General features: G+C 38.6%; 1 protein-coding gene and 1 long non-coding RNA gene across 13 annotated transcripts in view; one reads left to right on the forward strand and one right to left on the reverse strand.

Annotated features, from left to right (window-relative positions):
* Positions 1 to 21,157, reverse strand: part of BRD1 (bromodomain containing 1) — a 66,738-nt gene that overhangs the window by 39,298 nt on the left and 6,283 nt on the right. For 5 of the 12 annotated variants that reach the window (XM_072920504.1, XM_072920501.1, XM_072920483.1 and 2 more), the window contains exons 1-3: positions 17,219 to 17,351; positions 11,719 to 13,099; positions 118 to 274 (exon numbers count right to left, since the gene is read on the reverse strand). In XM_072920504.1, coding sequence (XP_072776605.1) covers positions 118 to 274; positions 11,719 to 13,085 — 1,524 coding nt within the window. In that variant the 5' untranslated portion in view covers positions 13,086 to 13,099; positions 17,219 to 17,351. Of the gene's footprint in view, positions 1 to 117; positions 275 to 11,718; positions 13,100 to 14,027; positions 14,159 to 17,218; positions 17,352 to 19,818; positions 19,902 to 21,157 lie in introns of those variants that run through there. The other 7 variants (XM_072920494.1, XM_041711005.2, XM_041711007.2 and 4 more) reach the window with 3 other exon arrangements.
* On the forward strand, positions 17,619 to 20,904 carry LOC140681162 (uncharacterized). Its single transcript, XR_012052393.1, has 2 exons — positions 17,619 to 17,953; positions 20,033 to 20,904. It is a non-coding gene; the product is annotated as an uncharacterized lncRNA (long non-coding RNA).

Consider the following 21,157-nt stretch of genomic DNA (forward strand, 5'->3'; position numbering starts at 1 on the left):
TATTCATTCCTGAGTAAAACAAGTTTTTACTTTGTGCTAGGCTTCCTAGCTTATTTTTAATTCAATAAAATAGAAAATTTCCAATTTCTTCTTATAAATAAAAAGTACGTCACATACCTGTTGTGTGTTTCTTTGTGACTGTAAACTGGATTGCAGCCTTCTCAAGAGTGGAACACCATTCCTAGACAGTCTTTTAAGCAACCAGTAACTGTGCACCCGTTCAACAAAATGCTTCTTTCGCTGAATGGCCACCTGATTCATAATCTTATTTAATCTAAAACATGGAAAAACTGATATTGTATTTTTCACAGCAAAGCATAAAACATATTTATCTATGGAAGTTAAACATCACATATATATGAATGTATACTGTAAAACCAGAAGTAATCACTATGTTGTTAACTTTCAGTAAGATCCCTTCCAGTACAATTATTTCTGAGCAGAAAATTACAACCAAATACACCTGCTTGACACTGCAGGTTCTACCAAATAGATTAAGACACTTTATAAAGCTAAAAGGAATAAATTCTTTTATAATAATTGTTGGAAGAGCAATCCCAGATTAGCTTTATGTGCATTTTGCATAGAATGATTTTCCTATTGAAAATGGAATCAGATAAAAAGCTCCAAATCATTATGAAAATCATCAGATCATTTGTTGCCATTTACAGAAAGATTAGTAGTTTATTTTACAGATAATACATCTTCAAACCCCTCCCATAAAAACATGCAATGAAAGCCTTGTATTACTCGATTAATATTAAATGTCTGACAAATAAAGCAAACAGAAAAATATAAAACACAAGAACAATTATTTTACCCCACACATAGAAGAAAATAACCAATCAGAGAAGACATGAGGATGATGTAAACAGCTAATAAAATATTTTGATCAAAATCGCTGTATTTTCTCCAAATCTGCTTTTGAACAAATGTAAATCCTCTCTGCATATACTTTTTTACAAGTACTCAAGGAATGTGCTTTATGAACATCACACACAACAACACTGATTCCTGTTTATCAAATACTGACATGTTAGATAGATGACTAAGTCTCAAACTCGACACTGGCTTCTGAAAACATATTAAAAGCAAAGCTTATCTGAAACAAATCTTTAGCTGTTTGTTCCTACAATATCTTGAAATTACAGCAAAATAGAAGTTAGAAAAAGCTAATAGTTATAGAATGAAAATATTTTCTCTTTGTATGATAATGCTAGTACTGTAACTGGTGGCAGCCCTTGGGGAAAGATGCCCCAAGCTACCAATCCCCTCTATTGCAAGAGATGGTTCCTTCGTCTGGGGGCAGGGGTGAGCTGGAAAGAGCTGGATGTAAAACAGTCACAGAAAGGAAAGTAACAATGAAAAAAGAAATCTGTTAATTCTTCACTCAGAATATTACTACTACCCATAGCAAAACCCTGCAAGTGATAGTAGAGGGTTTATCGCATATTCTCCAAAATTTAATACTAAACCAAGCAAATATTAACTCAAGAAGTGTCTGTTTTGTAGAGCAGTACCATGAGACATTTAAACAAGAATCACAATTCTATATACATATTAATTTTTTTCTACTTTTCCCCTTTTTGTATCAGGAAGAAATCAGTTTTGCAGGTAAGTGATAAAAGCTAACTAGTCAAAACACCTAACAAAAATGTAAAGTTAGAAGTAAGCCCTGGGTAAAATAGTTTTTAAGAATATCTGAGAAAACTAAATATTTTTCAAACTAACATACAAGTGAGTGTGCTTTGAGTTCAAAAGTCATCTATCCCTGGGGTTTTTTGGACTGTGCAGAAGATAAGGTGCAATAGGTCTATTCAGTGCTACTAACTATAGCTAATCACCAGGTAAAGTCAGAGTGCCATTGTGTCCTTTGGTTTCTCAACAACATTGGTTTTTTAATTAATAACTAAGCTAGTTAGGCATTCTTGAAAAATTCTAGCTTAATTTAAATCTTAGGTCTGCAGATGAACTTCAGAATGTCTTGTTTATCTTTCACTGGAAGGCAGACACAGGCTCCACAAAGATTTACTCAATGTAGAACAGATGTGACCCTACTAAACTTCAAACAACATAATTACAATTAATTATAGAATGCAACCAAAGTCAAATAATTGCTTTCACAAATCTCTTGGAAATGGTAAAACCTACTGAACCAAGTCAAAAAAAGCACAGCTAAATACACAACTATTTGGAAAGATCAGAGAAGCATAACATGAAGAAAGGTGCCTTGGCTTCATGCCCATCAGATGTGGCAAGACTAAGCAAACATCTTTAATTAAAGCTTTAAGTACATTTGCCAATCCACATAACAAACCATTCTATTCATATATAATTATAATAGTAGAGTTTTAAAAGAAGCTTAAGAAAGATGTTCACAGAAGACACTCTCCGACTTTCAAAATATAAATAGACAGAAGGTAATTTGGAGCACAGAGACTACTTTAAAAGTAGTTGCAAACTACTCATCTCTGCCTTCCCCTCTAAATTGAACTAAGTATTTCATTTAAACAACACACATGGGTAGCAGCTATACACTTGTCAAAATACTTGTCTGGAACTCTTCACGTGGCAGCTATCTACAGAGCCTCTACACTATGAACTTAGTGCTAGGAGGACGTTACATCTGCTGTTAGACTAACTACCCACTACCTATATCACAGCTCTTCAACCATCCTTTTGCTTAGTCTGATAGTTCCAGGCAGACTTTTACTGTCCCAAGCACCTTAAATTTTGATAGGCAATACAGCTATTTTGGGGAAATAAGACGACATTGATGTAGAGCCCTGTAAAATGCACAGACTGGGTACTGATTTTGAAACTCCCACCACCTACATGAATTTTCCATACATTATATTTCCCTTTTTTTTTTTTTCCCAACAAAGATTTAATAAAAAATCCCCGAATAATAATAATAATAAAAGGCATGTATTTGGGCTAGGTAAGGAAGAGATGTTTAAAAACTTCATCATTTTGCAATCCAGGATCTGACTTGGACATGACAGGATTAATTGCTACAGCACATTGATAAATCCCCAATGCAGAGGCAAGACTCAGAGAACTTGGGGCACCTCCCAGAACTACAGAAAACACCTCAGCAAAGGCATGCTTTTGCTAAGGCATCTTGTCCATACTAGAACTTCTTCCAGTATAAGCACATCAAAAAAGAATAGCTTTCTGTATAATTTTCTAAAGGTAAGTCAAGCATATCTACTACTGGGAGAAAAAACCCTTCATTTTCCCTCAACTTACCAGTTATTTAAAACAAAGTACATTGATAGAGGAATTTGAAAACTCTTAAAAAGTTGACTGTGTTCCAATGATATTCAGTGACTGCTGCTATCTAGCTGGTCTCACCAAAGAAGCATTAGGTTTCAAGCTGATGACCACTGCAGCCTATTGATGTTTTAGCACTAGCAGTCATACTGATTCTTGGTGGGGTTTTTTTGGGGTTTTTTTTGTTTTTTTTTTTTTGGAGCTACATGCCAGAACTACACAGATGACAAAAATATTTTTTAGAACCGTTTTATCTGTGCCACGGCCAACTGTGTGAGCCAGAACTATTTCCTTTCCCCAGCCCCAGCCCTGTAAAACACTGATGTGCACTACAAATGGGGATATCATACAATTCCCTGCTTGTCTTTAAACAGGCAAAGGTTCCTTTTTGAACCTAACCTTTGAAATAGCACCTACAGTCTCCTCACATGGAGACACTTGATGGATAATCTGCCCTGTAAAGGATGTCACACTTAATGCACTGGTCAATGCATTCAGAGAGCTGAGTGTGCTACTCAGTCCTTGTTTGCTCACCTTTTACATAAATGCATAAAATAAATTTTGTCAAGGTAAGAGAGAGGCTTTTAACATATTAGCAAATCTCACAGCTGCCTTCTTTGACTCATTACTTCCTTTCCCAGTTTCAGTTACATATCACTGTGGCAGCTATGGCAACTGGTTACAGGGAAAAGTGAAACCAGTACTTTTGGTAACCCACGGTGCGGCAGTTTAACCTCAGAAAGCCAATGAGAGACGATCAGCCACTTTTTTATCAATCTTAACTAACCCCTACACAGACCATACATGCTTTTTAATTCCACAGGTATTATTTTAGTATTACAATACCTCAAAATTCTTAAGTCTTTGAAATATTAACCGGAGAGAACGTTTTCTTGAGCAAGTATGTGATTTTTGACAACATTACTATAGTAACTCAAGCACAATAAACTCAATACGAAAATCTGTATTAATCAAACACCCAAACGAAGATCAAATAATTATTAAAACAAAGTATTTTTTGAACATGAATGAACCCTAGTATTTTAATTACCATGCCAGTCCTGAGTCTCCAGTTTTATCAGTTTGTTATTTTGCATTGTCCTTTATCCAGCATAGCACTACTAAAGGTACACACAACACAGGAAAACTGTGTTATAGTCTGTAAAATTTAATTCATTATCACTAACATACCAGTTTCTCTTGACCTATGCTAATACCCATTAACAATCAAATTATGTTCCACTTTACAGAGCAAATAAAATACTCTTATTTTCCCACACAAAGATTGCAGATGTTTTAAAACCCTTCAGAACAAAATGTAAAAAAAATTTATTGAACAAGTTGCAACAAAATCAACTGAGGTTTCAGAACACTTGAATTTTCAAGCCTTGTTTAGCAAAGTTCCACAAAATATACTCAGACTTGTAGGAAGCAGAAAAGATGCAAGACTTCCCTACAGATAATTATACCAACTCCAATGACACTCACTGGAAGACAATTAGCATAAAACTAGAATAAAAAGCTATGGAAGAATTTATTTGGGGAATTTGAATTAATTCTGGAGCCTTACCAACTATTCCTCCTAGCCTTATATCAAAAACTTCAGTTTTTGAAGATCAGAAGGCCCATCTGGACAGATCAAACTCTCTACTCTTCTCATGGACACCTTTGGCTGCAGCTGCTTATCAAGGTGTTTGTAAAACTCATCTTTCAATACACTTTTATTTTAAACAGTGAAAAAACAATCCTATTCCTCAATAAAAGATAAAGCTTACTCTATTACTTATTAACTTAAAAAAAAAAAAAAAAACCCTCAAACTGTTCTGACCAATTTGAAAGACAAGACAGGCAAATGAATAACTATGTAAAAATCAGAATCCATCTGCATGTCCTTATTTCCTTTTGAAAAAGGATAACATTCCTTTAATACCAAGCAGAAGTACGCTAGATGTCTAACAGAGTGCATATTAAATCCTGGAAAAACTGAAAAATATTTAATTTAAATCTCTGTAACACAAGTCTGCAGAATCCACATGCAACAAACACACACTTTCTTAATTAGAACTACTTTGCAGGTTTTATTCCTTTTGGACTGTTATATTTTAGAAGTACAGCTACTGAATTTGCCTCTCCTAGATTGAAAATCTAATATATCTAATTAGATTTTCAACCTAGGACAGGTTATATTTAATATATATTTAATATAGATATTAATCTACTGATACATATTCTGAAGTCAGAAAGCCTCTCCAGATTCCTATTCTTTATTCAACATTTACTGGTATTTAAATAGTATTTGATTTTGAATGCACATGTAGGAAGTGGTTTTTTTTGCTTACATGACTGTGAACCCCCTATTTTTCTATTTGAACAAGCAGCTTGTAAAATTTTGTTTGGACAGGAAAAGTAGAGGAGTGAACTGAAGAGGTAAGAAAACATTGTTATTTCAGTTAATTCTGTTATCTTCTTCCTATTCTAACACCTAGAGTTTGTGATATTTCAAAACTTTGGATAAGTAAAAAAAATCACAAAATAATAAATAAAATAAGAAACCAAAACCAAACCCAACTCAAACAATGAAAACCCTCCACCCTGTCACACTGGAAAAATCTCTTCTCAGAAAAATCATATGCACAGATTTACTTCTGCCAGTCCCTATACATATATAATGACCACACATGATTTTGAAATCTAGTATCAAAAGGCTAAATTCATATCAGATGTATTAATCAAAAATCACATTTTGATCTGTAATAAGAAGAAGGCTCAGTATTTATCTTCTAATTTTTTGTGCATTCTGTAACTTGATCATTGAATTAAAAAAAACTCCCAGGAGACAGTTCTTCAGACAATGCATTCTTTAGATGTTTTGCTATGGCACAAATCACAACATCCTCTATTCGCCACAAAAAAAAAAAACCTGAATAGAACTTCACACAAATAGTGAAACTCAGAAGTTCTGAAAAACAATATCAAACAAATCTTGGTCTTCCTAACCATTATCACATATATAATCATTGTGGAACAAACCCCTTAGAAAGCACATAGAATATTAATGATATGCCTTACAGAGGTAACATATTTGTTTTAAGCTTCTTGGCCTTATACACATAAAAGAAAAAAAGTATTATTTTTACTCAAAATCTACTTTTACAATTTACTAAATAAGTTACACTTCTTTGAACGCATTAATTAATCCTTATTTAATAAGCAAACCAGTTTCAAGATGAACTAGCTTCAAAACAATGCTCTAAAGTTACCTTTACTTTTTTTAAATACTGCTGAGGCAAAACTCATGGACACCACAGTAGCTTTTTTAATTTAGAGAAAAGTACTTTTTTATTTAAGCAAGAGATCAGGATGACATCAGTATTAGTTTCTACATGAAACAGAAAGGTTTCACAATGTGACAAGACAAGAAACAACATCAGTCAAAGACTTCTGGCATTCCCCTCAGGTGATTCTATGATCCAAGTATTAGGTACAGTCAAAAGGCAAACCTACATCATACTCCCCTGGAATTAAAATAAGCATTTTCACACTATAAATTAATTCTGTAAATTATACATACATGTATATTCAAGGATAAAGAGCTAAACAGTTATTGGTCTGGATTTATTCAGCTTCCAAGTTCTTTGCAATACTGGTCCCAGCAGTATTTTTCAACATCTTTTTAATGTTGAATTTTAAGCCACATTTCTTGTTCTTTTCCCCCACCTTGAAAACTTTCTGAATGTATTAAAAAAATCAAAACAACAGAGTACCCTAAAAACATTTTTTAAAAATCCCCAAAAGAAATCCACTAGTTACATATATGAATAAGGAGCATTATCTGTGAATGCAGACTAACAGTGTCTTGAAGGCTTTGTTAATGTTCTTTCCCCTTATACTGCATTTCAACATTTTCTGTTTATTATTTATTTTCTGGTCCATACTTCCTTTCAGAGACAATCAATATTCTTGTGTTAAGACAACAAGACTACATTTAATTACTTGGTAAGACAGCTCAGGATAGCTAAACTGGGTAAACCAAAAGAAAATACTGGTTTTGCCTTGAGACACAGTAACAGAAATCCAGCTTACTACCAGGCATAGTATTCCTCCTAATAAAACCAAAGATCAACATAAAGAAATCAGTTAAGGTGGGGCACATAAATGTTGATCTATCAGAAGAGCTGAAAATGTTTTTGTAAGAGTCACAGCAATTTTTGCTCTCAGTTGTCATCTATTACTTACCCTACTGTCATAATAATCTTATAATTATTTTTTAACATTATTGATGCAACACACCTCATGCAACAACATACAGTGTTGCTACTTCTAGTAAAAGTGGGACTTTTTTACTTATTCTTTGCTTTGTATACAAGTATTGCATTTCAAATGTTTTCTTTATTTCAGATATAACAAATATGCCATGTTTGCAGAAAGAGAAACTAAAGATGAAAGCAAATATTTATATAATTTTAATGCCACCCTCCACTTAATAGAGCAGTACTTGCACGAATGGCATTTTAATAAAGCAGATTACACTGTATCTCAGTGTAAACTTTTAAAACACTGAAGATTAAATATTTCATATCACATTCTATTTCCCTCCAAGTATACAGCTACAATATTGTAGTCTCACAGCATTTTTAAATAATGTGAATATTGACACTGGCTAACAAGCAAACATTTTGAAATGCCTCTTTGACACATGAGATCAAGAGGCTACACAAAACCAATGCTATTTGTACGAGAGAATCAAGCATTCAAAACTAAGAGAAACAATGTAGTTTTCCCAGTTAACATTATAACACTTCTGTTTCACCTACCCATCCTGTTTGCTGAAAAAGGTTTAGAGTTACAAAGCATGAGCAGCATCAAATTAAAAAAAAAAACAAACCAAAAAACAACACACAAGAAATTGAGCACAGTCAGTGCAAGATAACTGACAAAGAGAAGCAGCTGGATTTAGATTGCCGAAACAACCCTAAAGGTTAGGATTTCCTAACTTGAAAATTCTGGACCTGAAGTCTAAACAAAATCCTTCTAGCATTTTTCTTCTTTTTTTGGTGGTGGGGAAATCTCTCTCCTAAGCACAATTCAACCATTATACAATCCTAGTGGCATATACTATACTTCAAGAACAAATTTGCCATTTTCTTCAGCCAAACTCGCTGGTGGCAGTCAGAGGCTATTTTTTGACTACCATGTGCCAAGAGGAGCAGGTACTGTCTTGTCCCTCACATACAGTAGAAAGTTTTAGTGTGTCCTTTCCCACCCTCCTCCCTACACAGCACACATGCTCTGGCACTTCCCAGGAACACAACTTTTAGATGATCCTCATTTCTACATTTAAACAATCAAAAAAAAAAAAAACAAACCCCAAACAAAATGAAAAAGCCCATCAAAAACAGGCAAAAAAAAGAGCTAGAGTATGAACAGTGTAAGCCACTACGTTCAAGGTCGGTATTTCAATAAGAACTGAATGGAATTTCCAAGTAAAGAAACAACACATCTCTATAGCCAGGTCTCACATACATCCTCCATGCATAAGAGTTCCCTGGTAGTCCCATACATTATTACAAGTGCTAAGCAAGTTACAAGTCAGCATTGACAGCACTGAAAAATGAAACCACCTTAAGGCTCCAAGATGAACTACCGCACCTTTGGAAGTAGATACGCAGGTATAGACTTTCCAAAATACCTAGGCAACAGGACAGATATAGGCCCATCATTAAAAATGAATTACCAAAAAAGAGAAAAAAGAAGGAGGCAGGGGAGGTAAGCATTTATCACCTATCATCAATGGTTAGCAACTTAGATCTGCACCCCTAAATCAGTAGTTCATAGACGAAAGTCTGAGAGACCATAGAATTAGTTTATAAATGACCTAGAGAATGACACTATGTATATAATTTAACTGCAAAAAGCTTAAGAGTATGACATCTGTGTAAGAAATTCTGGTCAAAGGAATTCAAGGCAGTAGCACAGAAACCCGACGTAAGGAAAGCTGATCCAGAAATTCGTAAGCTATAAAAGTTCTGTAGAAATTATGAGGTATGCTGTTTTACACCCAATCTTTAGAATATCCTGAATTGTTTTGGAAAATAGAATTATTTAAAACTGTGTTACTAAAATGCTCAGTCGTTCATATACTCTCACTATCCAGAAAAGGATACAAATCCTTCTCCTTAAACTGAACATAAATTGCAAGATGGTTTTCCTCAAGCTTCACTAGATGTACTCAGGGGCTGCATCCAGCACGTACTTTCCTCATACCTATACACTCTTCCAACTACAAACTCTGAAGAGCCAGCAATATGCTGAGGAGACATACAGCCTAGGTATTAGGAAAGCAATCTAAACCAAGCATCTCTACATGTGCCTCAATTTCCATAGATGTTGAAAACATACTAAAATCAAATTCCCCAGATGAAAAAGCACTAGTGTTTAAACATTAAGTGTATATATTTATTCTCTAGTAACTGAAATAGCTTATTTGCTCTTCCTCTGAAAAACCATATTTCAGCTCTAAGGGTAAAAAAAGAGTAAGAAAAACGAGTATTAAAAAAAAAAAGATTAAAGAATAATATAAATAAAGACTACTGTGAAATGATCCAAATAATTTTTTAGTACTTTATGGGTATGTACTTAATTCCTACAGAAACACAAGAATGTTTCCTAAACAGACAAAAATTGAAGAACAACCAAAGAAAACTTGACAACTTTATTTCTAAAACTAGAGATTTGGGTCTGCAGTCTACTATCTAACACAATCACTACTCCTTTTAATATGTCCATTTGTTTCACTTTTAATTCAGGGATCAGTTTTTTCGGACAGAACATGTTCACATTAAAAAGAGCACTTAAGCAAGTGTCCCCCTCAGCCAAAGACAATCAATTTATAATAAAGCTCAATTCTAAAATACCTTTAAATTGTGGACTTTTTACACTTATGACAGACAGTATAGGAAGTGTACTTGTTTCTAGAAATATGAAGAAATGCATAAATAGGAGAAAGCTGAATTTCTCTGTAGTCTTGAAAATAAAGTCAATCATTAACATGAAAAAAAAAAAGAAAGAAAAAAATGTCATTGTATTTTTGTCCCTGGCATCTAATGACTATTTAAAAAAGAAGCCATCTGATGATAGCATCTTTTTAGGGTCTGGCTTTTTTAAAAATTGCCAATGGAATGAGCTGCCAGAGGCACAACTGAGAACATACTTTCTAATCTTCAACCCTTAGTTCATGTTCTTTCGTACAGTGTCCTAAAAAAAGCAAAACAAAAACACACTACACTATAAATTGGGATTGTCCTAATTAAGACAAACCCAAATTATTTTACACCAACTTTCCCCTTCCATGGACAGTAGTTCCTGTTTAAACAGCAGTATTAGTTGCCTACTGTCAACTTAAGTTTTTCTACAGTGCACCACTAAATAAAAAAACTATTTTACAAAGCCAATCCTAACACAGAACAGAGTAATCAATCGGTGGTTTGTAAACATCACATGGGAGCTGAAGGCTGTTTGTCGAAGTCAGTCAATAAGTAGCCTCTTACATTAACAAAACCTACTACAGGAAAGAACTGCAGTCTCTAAACACGTATTTATTTAATTAATTTAACCAGCTTTAATTGCTCGCTACCTGAGACTTGTGAGTCAGCTATTTAAAAGGCATCATATTATATTAAAAGCCCTCACTTCTGTGCATTCAGAGTCTGGTCACAGGACAGGAAATGAGCCTGCACACGGAACTGGTGCTTGTTTGAGAAACCTTCCAAACTACTGCTCTTAAAGTAGTAAGAATTTAGATCAAGAGGTAAACAAATATATTGCTGTTGTAAACATACAAACATGAATTTACAAAACACCTCTGGAGAAGTTATTCTGCTACACAAGGAAAACACTTCCTTGAAGGTTTTTTGTAAAACTTACATAGATATTACAAGTTTATTCTTAATTTATGTGAGATTAACAAGACTCAAAACTTACATAGACAATTGTAATTTTAATTTTGGATCTCTTAAAATTTGAAAAAGAAGCTCAGAATCCGAAATTACAAATTTAACTTTGAGCTTGGCTTCTTTCCTTAATATGAAGAACAACTGCAGCTGCTATTCCAAATTCAGTGGTTAATTCTTAGAAGTACAGTGAATGACAAATGAACACACAACATAACTTAGTCTGACCCAAACTAAAAAACTCAAACCAAATGTTCTGAGGACAAGACAGATCACCTGATCACTTAGTAATTTCTCTGAGGAAGTTACTGCATTCTTAATGCAACTCAATAGAAGCGCAATGCACATAATTAATAGTAGTCCTCTGAAAAAGGCCTTTAAAGAGCAGGTAAAAAAATGTACAAAAACTTCAAGATGTCATCTAAAAGCACTTGTTGAAAATTAAATAGATTAAATAAAGTAAAGGTTTCTCACATTTTGATGGTTTGCTTACCTCTGAGGGGGGATATAAGGAGCAGATACTGTTGGCATAACTGTACAGGGTTCAGCCACTGCTTTCTTGGCTTTTTTTGTCTTTTTCCTGATTTTTGATGTAGACCTAGCAGTTCTGACTGATCCCTCCTTTCTACAAACACCGTTTTTGATTTCAGCTTCTCCATAAATATTGAGCGGTCTCCGTGTGCAACCTGGTGGAGTATGTACATCGCAATAGGCAGTCTTTTTCACAGAGAACGTTGTTCCACTGCCAGTTAGTTCTTTCACAGGTTCCATTTTCATATATAGACCAGCCTTTTGAGCACACGTCACATGGAATGCAGTATAGCAGTTTGCTTTGTGGCACTGGATGCAGGCACCAACACCTTTCTGTTTACAGAGGTAGCATGTTAACTTCCATCTGGCTGGGGGAATGTTCCTGACACCATCAATTGGCTCAATAAAAACCGTATTGGCAAATCCAACTTCTGGAATCCATAGAGCACACACTACGTGTCCCCAACGATCATCATCTGTCTTTTTAAAGGCACCTCCCTTGTTTGGGCACAGCACACAGTCTACAGGCCGAGAGCGGGACTGCAAACAGTGTCTGCAGAGCCACTGGCCCTCGGGTATATATGGCACCCCATAGCATTCCTGATGTACTGCTAAATTACACATATCACAAAACAGGATCACATTGCTATTCTGACATTCACCATCCATGCATATACAACACACTGCATCTTCATCAATTAAAGACTGATGATCACCCTGTTTTTGGTTCTCACAATAAGACTCTTTTTCAAACCTATCCATAAGGAATTCAAACATATTTTGGGAAACAACTGACACTCCATCACTTTTCCGTTTATCATTTATCAATTCTAACCACGCATAATCTTCTTCATCCATGTCATACTCAACTTCATTATCAAGTTCTTCTGCTGACTTCTCAATGAATTTGTAATAAATGGGAGGTCTCCGAGGAGCCGAAGGGGGACTGTATTCGACAATCCGTACTTTTGGTTCTGGAAGAGGAGCTGTTGTAGCAGGTACACCATGTGAGCTCGGAAGAGCTTCATTTTTCTTTTTCACTTTGTTATTTTTATGGCGTTTGCTTCTTAGACAAACTGGTGGTCTTTCACTATTTTCTTTATTGCTGTTGCATTCACTCATCTCCTGGGCAGTAAGATCATCTTCTAATATAATTTCTAAAGGATCAAAGATACTGATCCTATGCAGGCGACCTTCAATTTCTATTTCAACCATCCTTTGAGCTTGAGCGTATGTCAAGGTTTCTCGTGTCGGGGAGTGCTTAATACTGCATGGGGAAGAAGAATGCCTTGCTGCCGATACTCGATGGCATCTTCCTTTTCTCCTCATTTGGTAATGTTTACCTAAAATCAGAGCAACAGTTAATATTATGAACACCAAATAATCATATTAAAATATTAGTTTTATTGTAGTAAGGGAAAAAACCTTCAGTTCTACAGCCCTCTATGCATATATTTAACTAAAAATAAACAAAACCAAAAGCCTGTCACTCTTACTCAACATGATTGCTCAGTTTTGTACAAGTTTAACCTGAAGATCTAGAGATCTTCTCAATAACAGCTTCTCTGAGTAAGCAGTTATACAAAATCCTTGCTAGAAACCCTCTAGAAGCACTGTTGGCAAGACCACTGCATGAGAACAAAAACATTTCATAAGTGTCACAGATTAAATAAAAATGCATTTGTTACCTGGTAAGAAAACCTTTAATACAATACTTAACACCTTAGGGATGCCAGCAGTTTGAAAATTTTTGCAAGCTACAGATTATGTCCTCTAGACCTCTCCACAAAAAAATTAATGTAATTGTGAAAGAAACAAGAGTCTTCTCTGAATTTTTTCCCGTGCAATTTGAAACACTCTCATGTTATCAGCTCAACTACAATAGCTATATTTGAAAGTTAGAAAAGCACACAAACTTCCACATTTGGAAAGTGGGCAGTTTGACAGCGCTATACTTTTTTTTACTTTCCTCAATCCTTAGTGAGCCCATTATTCTTCACAACATGACAAAAACATGACAGAACTCTTAGTGCCCAATATGGTGCAGTATGGACTGCAACTAGTAAATATTTCACCTGTAAAGCAGATTTGACTTAGAGCCAAAACATGTTCCCTGCTTTTAAGTACACACAGCCTTCTCCTTCAACAGATTCTTCAGGAGCTGTTCTCAAATCAACTGCTGATAGATACAAATCTTCCTATTTATAAACCCAGTCCCAAGCTCTTTAAAACAATTTTTAAGTTTACAACCTACTGCAAAAAATCACATACCATACAAAAAGATAGCTTTCTCTCCCCCACTCCAAAGCCCCATGACTAGGATGGTCACAAAACTTCTAAGTTAGAAGTGTCCATATATACTCATGTCTTTTGACATCTTCACACTGGCTGGGGCTTTTCTCCTGTAAGGGTTGAAAATATTATAAACCTGACTGACATTGTCAAGTCTAAAATTCTATTCCACTCCTTCCTTCTTCTAAATAAATCATTAATAAATAGCATCATTCAACATCAGCTACATAAAAAACCCTTGTTTAATCACTGCTTAAAGTGTTATTAGAGCCTCACCATTTCAACTCCGCATTTTGGGTCAGGGCTGCTCACTATAACACAACTAGTGTTAGCACGTATTGCCAAAATAGTAGAGAAATAGAAAAATCAAAACACAACTACTGTGAATGACCAGTATACCTATTTCAGGAAGAAAACAGCAAGCACTGAACAACTAACTATGAATTACTCCATGCTGCTTGCTCCTTTTGCTTAAGTCTATGATGCCAATTTCTAAAGGCCTCAAAGTACTGAAGGAATTCCTTTCACAGGAAGACTACTAGATCACTCAGGCAACTAACCCTAAGACTAGTTCCCGAAAGGCTCTGATCTGTCTGCTCTCAGAAACAGACTCTGTTTTCATAATCTAAGCTAGTGTTATTACTAACATGAGAATTGTGCTTCTCATAATTTTTACACAACTCATTCTTAACCCTTACTACTAGTTTCTGTACCGTACAGCCAGACAACAGTCAGTGTTTAATCATGACAGATCTTTGCTCTTCATAAACCACAGAAGAATACAAAATGTTCCATTTCTTCAAAAAACTTTGGAAGAAGCCTATAATAATTAAATTCTGTAAAACAACACAGGATTCAATCATATTAGTTTCTTAACTGCAGAAAACGGTTTAAACAACTAATACTGCCAAAGAAGGTCTGACCACTAATACATACCAGGAATTTAACCAAAACTAAAAATTAATTCCCAGTTTCAATACAGATTTTATAAATGAAACATATTACAATGGCCCTGATTTCTGTTATTGTGAACAATTAATGACGGATTCTTCAGCTAAAACGCACTGATGTGTCCATGCACAGCAACTTGTTACAGATCAGAAGGGACTCAATTTACTTGTCCATCAAGAAACATGGTTTACAGCATGTTTACCTCGTATAATTGCGTTTCAATTCTGTCCAGATGCAAAAGCCTGCTTTGGTATTTTTAATGTCCCTTCCTACATTTTAGCTGGTTGTGTATCTGTTCATAGTGGCTCCTGAGGATAAAGACTGTTTCAGAGAATACGCAGAGGGAGGGATGAGAGGTGACCTTCAGAAATCAAAAACATATGTAACTTGTCCATACTACCTTAGCCCAGTACCACAGAAAAACACATTAATGCTATGTTTCCAAGCTCTCCACCCCACTCTGTTCCCAAGATTCTCAAGTATGGCTTCAGGTAGGAATTAAAAATAGGAAGAAAATACTCAAAAGCAGTAGAGCTTTAATCTTGCTTAAAGATTTAGGACAGCTGTTGCAAAAGTCAAATGAATTGTACAGACCAGACTGATAAAAAAATTATTGAGCTAACACCTAAGTATATTGTAATACTCAACAGTAAATACAGCGGACTTAGGAAGGAAGTTCCAGTCGCAAACATAGAATGGATACCCTAAAAATACAACGTAATGCACACAGAATCAAAACTGGTATTAGTCAGGCTGAATTTCATGCAAATTTAGCGTGAATAACTTAAATGCCCCAGAGGCCAAAGCAGTGTTTTGTTTCTCCAAAATTCTTCTGTTTGCAAATGTTCTAGAAATACTCCAGATGAAGACCAGAGTTCTGCATAGCAAATTCATGACCCACAACTGATTTGCTTTTCCTAGGCAATTATCAGCTGGCATTTCTCCCTTCTACTCCCACCCCTCTTCCCAGTATCCTGTAGATCAATAGGAATGAGGACTAAGATGTAAATCTGAAGCGTAAACTAAGACAAGTTTCCATTCAATGACCACAAAGATACTGCACTAACTGCACACAAAATTATTTGAATGCACTTCTGTTAGCACTGTCCTGCCCGCAAAGACTGTGGGATATAAACCAGGAAAGTTATCCACAGCTCTTATGTCCTAGAATTGCATCAGCTACTTGAGAAGGAAATCGCCAGCAGACGTTTTTCCTCCCCATAACAGAAGTACATGGAAATAGCTGTTTCTGTGAAATACATGGTATGAGGTAAAAACAACAACAAAAAGCTATTTATCAAGGTGTAGGATAGCTAAAATCAACACGAAAAGTACAGTACCACATACTTCTAAATCATAATCTCTGCCCTAGTTACCTTCCTTCTCTTCAAATAGCTGTCTTTAGTCCCTGGATCCCTGCTCAATGGACTAGGGAATTCCACTTTCAATGGCACTTTCGTGTAGACCATTAAAAAGAGAAAGACACGGGAATACTCTTCAGTCCTAGACAATGAGGGACGGTAAGCAAACAGTGCTTACACGCACACTGGGCGGACACCACCCGCGGCTTCAGCCGCGCAGCAGGAGCGATTCCCCGGGGCACGGCCCAGAGCGGCGGCTGACGGAGCCCAGCGAACGTGCGCGGGCACGGCCAAGCCACGCGGGAGCACCAGAGCCGTCCTCTCCCGGCCCGGCGGAAAGAGCCCACGGCCGCCAGCTCCCGCACCATCCCGGCACCATCCCGGAATCCTGCCTCCCGCGCGCGCTGCCCACGCCCCCGGCCCGCCCCTGCCGGTGCCGCGCCAACACTTCCTGCCCACGCCCAGGGAGCCTCCAGCGCGCTGCCTCCCCTCGCGCCGATGGTTCCTGCCCGGCGCGGCGCTCCCCCCTCCCGGCCCCCGGCAGGATGGTTCCTGCCCGGGCCCATCATCTCCAGCCCTTCCCAACAGTCACTCCCTCCCGCCGCGAAAATACTCGGCCCACAAATATGGCGGCTGACAAAACAGCTCCAGCGGCGCCCTCCCTCCCTCCCCCAGACCGCCGCGCTCGCCTCGCCTCCCCGCCCGCTCGCCGCTGCCCTCCCCCGCGGGCTGCCGTGCCCAGTCCGCCCTGCTCCTTCCCCCGTGCCGCTCTCCCGTCCCGCTGCGGCGAGACCCGCCGGCTCCCGGCCCCGTAGCCCCCGCCCGCGGGTCCCCGCCGCCCAACCCGGCCGTACTCACGCTGTGGGAGCCGCCGAGGAGCGGCTGACAGACCTCCCGCTCCGCCGCTGCGGCCGACGCTCGGCCGGGTTAATGGCGGAGGCCCCGCCGGTGCTGCCGCCTGGCCCCGCGTCCGGCAGCCGCGGGCGGCCGAGCGGGCGCTACGAGGGCCGCGCTGCCCGCGGCGGTCACCCGGCGCTGGGTGCGGGGCTGCTGCTGCCGCCGGGCGCGGCGCATTCGTGAGGCGCGGCGCGCGTCGCCGTCCGGCTGCGGGCTCGGCGCTCGGCTCCCGGGGCTGAGCGGCTCCCCTCCCCCCGCGGCACAAACAATGCGGCTTCACCACAGCGCTGCGCCGACGGGGGGGAGGAGGAGAGGCGGGCGGGAGGGAGGGAGCGAGCGAGGAGGGAAGGGACGTGAGGGCGCCAGGCGCCGCCCAGCCCCGCCGCTCCCGCCGCCGCGGGGCGGGGCCTTGCGCGCCGCCGCTCCCCGCGCCCGGGGCCGGCAGCGGCCGCACTCGGGGCGAGAACGCGCCGGCCCCAGGACCGCCGCGCTCCCGCCTGGACCGGCCGGGCCCGAGCCGAGCCCGAACCCCCCGCGCGTCCCTGGTACAACGTTCAAACGGCACGGCGCGGGGGCCAGGGAACGGATGGAGGCGGGACGCGACTCGTTACAAAACCGAGGCTAAAAAGTTAAAGCGAGTGGTATTTATTATCTCTTTGGGAGGGAAGTCCAAGCTCAAGATTCCTTATGTTGAAAGTAAGCTCTTTCGGGGTCTCTGGGTCTAACTGCTGCTTGTAGATTAACTGATATTAGCCTTACATTTTGACAGAGAAAAAGAAGGTTATTTCTGGCTTCCCCCTGCGAAGGACACCCTTTGTTAGGTATTATTTTTAGACAGCCATTACAGCCATATTTGAGAACTGGAGGATTTTACTGCAATACATTTCTGCAAGGCAGCTGCACCCACATCCTTAGAAAACAAGGTTTATCTGGCCCAGCCTAACACAAACACTTGCCTGTGCCGATCATCCAGAGCAAGCATATAGTAAAAAACAAGTGATTGAGAGTAGGGGTGATTCTTTTTACCCATCAGTATTTAGCATCGGCTCAGCTAAATTGCTGCAAAACAACTTACTGATTCATTTTCATGTTTTCTCTAGCAATAAGAGGTTTCCTTGCCTCAAAACTCAGTAGGTCCTACAACCAATATATGACTAGAGAATCAGAAATAGATACATCTCTTATTACTTGTAGAAAGTTAATTGAGGTCCAGAGAGTTTAAGCAACTAGGCTGGAAATCTTGTTGAATATGAAAAGTACTTTCCAAAACATTTTTCCTCCTCAGGGACCATTTTAGCACACTGATCTCTGAACAGAACACAAGCTATTAAAGCAGCTAACACTCATGCAGTCCGCTCAGTGTAGGTATAGATCCTTAGGCTCAGACACATAAAGTACCTTCAACTTCCAATACAAGAAAGTTTGTACAAACTATGGAGGCCATCTGGTCATTTGTGTACTTGGCGGTGAGGAACTACTCTCCAGGTAAATTGTTTTAGTGATCCTGCCACCAGTCTCAGAAGTCTTACAACATGCTGATATAAGTTAGTGTTGTTGCACTGAAATTCAACCTGTGATAGAAACATATTAAAGAGGGAGTATCATACCATACCTTATCATGTATATTAGTGTGCAGAGTATAAAAATGAATAGAAATAATGTTGTCAAAAACCTAGTAAGATTATGATAAGAAAATATGTCAGTTTATCTTTTAAGCGATAATTCACGTGTATCTGCTGTGCAGCTGTACAAATACTTTTTTAAGTGGAGACAAGTTTGCCACAGAAACCTTGATGGTGTCCACATTCTAATGTGTCTGACACACAGCAAGTCTGGCTTTTTTCCAGTTTCTTTTTTCTGCCAGGTGGACTACAGCATTCCATCGTCCTTAGACATCCCTTTATAACAGGGTATTCCTTACTGGTACTTGCACCATTTGACCACTTTTCTGTAATTTAAACTAATGCTTCTAGATTCTTCCAATTACTCTCATTAAGAAGGTGGTATGTTGAGTTTTTGCTCTGGAGCGTCCAGGCTAGGACACAGACCTCATGTTGTTCCTTCATATGGTATTTCAGAGTAACAGCACAAAGATAGAGCACACTCAACAAAAAGCTCTGTGTTAGGAGTCTTAGACTTCAAAATAATTTCTAATTGACCTTATGACAGCTTACCAGAGCAGGATGCTCAGTCTCTTCATTTTCAGTATTAGTATATTAGCCTATGTATTTCAAAACAGAACAGTATGTAGTATTGTCTGGGGCATCTGTCCAGTCCTCAACACATGTGCCTATAACCTAAAAGATCTGCTACCTTCATCTTTTCCACGTCACAAGTGAGATGTAGTTACTCAAAAGAATACAATTCTTCTAGCCTATGGTGCAATTTCAAGCCAAAAATAAGAAGCCCTCTGATCCCTAGCTTGATGGCAACAGACCCCTCACCACCATTTTTCACATCAGTTCAACATGTGCAAGGGGCTTTAAGCCCAGTCCTTCAGAATCCTCACACCCCTACCTGGCAGGATCAAACTGTTAAACAAGTTGCCAATGCTGACTCACTCTGCATGGAAAACTTCACAGCAGGCCGATCTTCTGCCTACCAGCTCTCACCTCCACTAGTTGTCAAATTCTCAACAGAATCACTGCAAGAAAAATCACATAAAGAAACACAATTGCTATTTATCTGCCCCAGCATCCTCCTTATTTTCTTGTCGAATCAAACTTCATGAGACACATTTCTATGTTTCTAAAGTGTATCACCTTTTTTTCACAGATTAATAAAAGTCAACTCAAGACTCACTGCAGCACTAAATACTGGCAGAGGTAATGACCTACTTTGGATGCAACTTTGTACCCCTCTCCTGGCCTCGACAGCTAGCTGCTGAAGGGAGAAGAAAGAATCCGTACTCATCCCCACTCCTTAGAACCTGCAACAATCTGCATTTCGAGAAAGGTTTTGGACTGCCATGACATACCCGTGTGGGTCTTCTTCCTATCATGATGACAAATCTGCCTACCCTTGCATGTGATATGTCTATATGATGCCTTAAGGTAATGTATCACCAGTAAGTTTTCAAGTTTGGCTTCTCAATTATACAATTTACACTTTCACACTCATCTATGAGACAAAATTACCATGGTCCTCTCGTCCTACATGGGAATCATTTTAGATCTCACTTACTACATCAGTCATGGTAGGTGGCACTGGTTGAATACTCGCAGGCATGTCTTTGCAAGTTCATAAAAGAAAGGTTGTTCCCAAACCTCAGGGAAGCCAGAACAGTACTCACTGTGGAAAAGATACTGTAATCTTATCAATAGACATATTACAGCAGTGTGCTCACAGAATTTCAGCTGTTTATTTCCAGTCTGTTGGGTGGTGGTGCAGGATCACTCTGCATCTTCTGGGTGATCTTTGCAAATTTTTGTATTTATAGGAAAATACACATTATCACTGATCTATCTCCTAGTTATTACTGATATCTTGTAAGAAAGACTGGTATGTCATACTAGACTGAGTGGAATATATGGTTCAAAGTCCTGGATGACCATCCCAGAAGGAAGATTAAATTTTTATCTTCAAATATATGAAATAAGTATCCATTTTACTCCTACTTGTTTACTGAATATATTCCTTGATCTGTAGTTAGGAAGATTTGTCTGGATTTTCCTTTTCATGCCTCCGATCTGGAAGTTTTAGCTGTATTATGACAATGTATGTTCACCAACTATTATGGAATCAAGCATTTTTTGTTTCTTACAGCCTCAGTAACTCTTACTTCCTACACATACCACCTTTCTCGTTCTCACAGCCAAAGTGGTTCTTTGTTTATGAATTGTTAAGACCCTTTAATCTGACCCTTCAGAACAGATAATCCAAATGAACAGTCTTCACCAA

The sequence above is a fragment of the Taeniopygia guttata genome, chromosome 1A (genome assembly GCF_048771995.1).
Source record: "Taeniopygia guttata chromosome 1A, bTaeGut7.mat, whole genome shotgun sequence".
Taxonomy (NCBI): Eukaryota; Metazoa; Chordata; class Aves; order Passeriformes; family Estrildidae; genus Taeniopygia; species Taeniopygia guttata.